This window comes from Austrofundulus limnaeus, unplaced genomic scaffold (assembly GCF_001266775.1).
Source record: "Austrofundulus limnaeus strain Quisiro unplaced genomic scaffold, Austrofundulus_limnaeus-1.0 Scaffold47, whole genome shotgun sequence".
Classification (NCBI taxonomy): domain Eukaryota; kingdom Metazoa; phylum Chordata; class Actinopteri; order Cyprinodontiformes; family Rivulidae; genus Austrofundulus; species Austrofundulus limnaeus.
The window spans coordinates 2,215,492-2,217,245 of record NW_013952449.1 but is presented as its reverse complement, the minus strand read 5'-3'; the positions used below and the strand labels follow the sequence as shown (position 1 = coordinate 2,217,245).

Sequence of the window (1,754 nt, the reverse complement as noted above, 5' to 3'; positions counted from 1 at the left end):
ACTAGTTAATTTATATATTTCCGCTTTTATTTCTAATTATGTCAATTTTGGTCCTCCGTACTGCAAAAGCCTGATAATCACCTATTCATTCAAATCAGGTGTGTTTGAGCAGAGAAAAAATTAAAACATGCAGGGCTGCGGCCCTCGAGGACCAGGATTGCCCACCACTGCTTTAAGGGGAATGAAAGCCAACAAACGTCTCACCACAATCCCTGTGGAGGGGCTGAGGTCCAGCTCGATGATGAAGCGGTACCGGCGGGCCAGGAAGGTGGCCCAGGTGGAGGGCATCAAGACACAAGGCTGCGTGCTGGGGGGGCTCCCTGGCTGCCATCCTTTAGGTAACAGGCTCAGCAGGTCCAGCTCTTTCTCTGAGCTCAGCTGGAAGAGAGGAGAAGGCAGTACCTCCATAAAACACATTCTGAAATATTGACAGAGCTCAGATATGTCCTGTTAAAAGGAATAAGCGAATTCACGCGGACTCTGGACCTCAGAGTCCTTTCCAGATGAACAAACCAACAGATAATAAAGGTAAATAAGAAGAGCTTTGAGAGTCTGTGACATCAAATCTTTGTGAGAAACAGGAAGAGAACATTAACAACAAGCAGCAAAAATAAAATAAAATCACGCTGCTTAGATGTGTATTGTTCTTATTAAATATGAACACGTTTTCTTCCACTTTTTATTTTTGTAGGAAATGCACGTTCAGGCACTTTAACTCTAAGAGGTTGGGTTATCTCACCACTTCAGGCACTGAGGCAGGCCAGATGACCTGGTTGAGTTTACTGAGGAACCACGCCAGGCGCACATTTCGAGATATCCGATAGTCCTCCTTCATGAGCAGGTAGATCTGGTCCGCCTCCTCCAACTAAACATGAAGCGCAGGAGAAAAGAAAACTTCTGCTGTGAAAAAACATGTGGTTGGTTTTGTGATCAAAACATCCGTCTCTACTTCACGGCCAAAACAAAAAGATCTGTAAAGCAAAGCAAGTAAAACTAATTCATAGTCATTTAAATAATGCAGGTACATTTTCCTCTATACAGTATATTGAATATTTGTAAACGGAAATAAACTTTCACCAGTGCAACAGGCTTAAAAACACAATCATCAGTCCAGCTGCCTACAGAAGATAAGATAAGTTAAGTTACATTAAGTTAAGATAAGCTAATGTATGTGTCAAAGAAACAATCATACATTGTCTAATATGCAGTAGGGTTGGGCAAAATCGTATCAGGTGCATTAATCATCAGAAAAACTTTAATCGATTATTTTTTGGCATTCGACGACTAATACGATTAATGCCACCAGGCAGACTCAGTCCGCTTGGTGCTCCTCTCTGCTTCAGATATGATGAACATTAAAAAAATGTTCTGTAATTTATTTATCATAACTTCGTTTTACTTGGTCTATCAACACAATTTAATAACTGATGTATAGCCTGAAGTTTGTACTTTTGACACAACTTGGAACAGATTTTTATGGAAAGCAAGTCTTTCCTACAAGAGTGATTTAAATTGGTCATGTGACCAGGACATGTAGGCATTCAGGGACCCCCAGGGGAGTAATCCTCATCGTTATCGGCTAAATACCACAATTAATCGTGATTCTTTTTTTTTTTTTTTTTGGCCAATATTGCCCAACCCTAATACGCGGTGAAATTTGTTATTGTACCTGCATCCAAAGATCAGTAAATATACTAGACATGGGTTTTTACGATGTAAAAACAAGTGTGCATTGCTATGTAGCATGTCATTGC

At 40.4% G+C, this 1,754-nt stretch overlaps 1 protein-coding gene across 1 annotated transcript in view; it reads right to left on the bottom strand.

Moving 5' to 3' along the window:
• Positions 1-1,754, bottom strand: part of szt2 (SZT2 subunit of KICSTOR complex) — a gene marked incomplete in the record, with an annotated part of 111,681 nt that overhangs the window by 106,921 nt on the left and 3,006 nt on the right. The window contains 2 exon segments of the mRNA XM_014008071.1: positions 205-378; positions 740-865. Coding sequence (XP_013863525.1) covers positions 205-378; positions 740-865 — 300 coding nt within the window.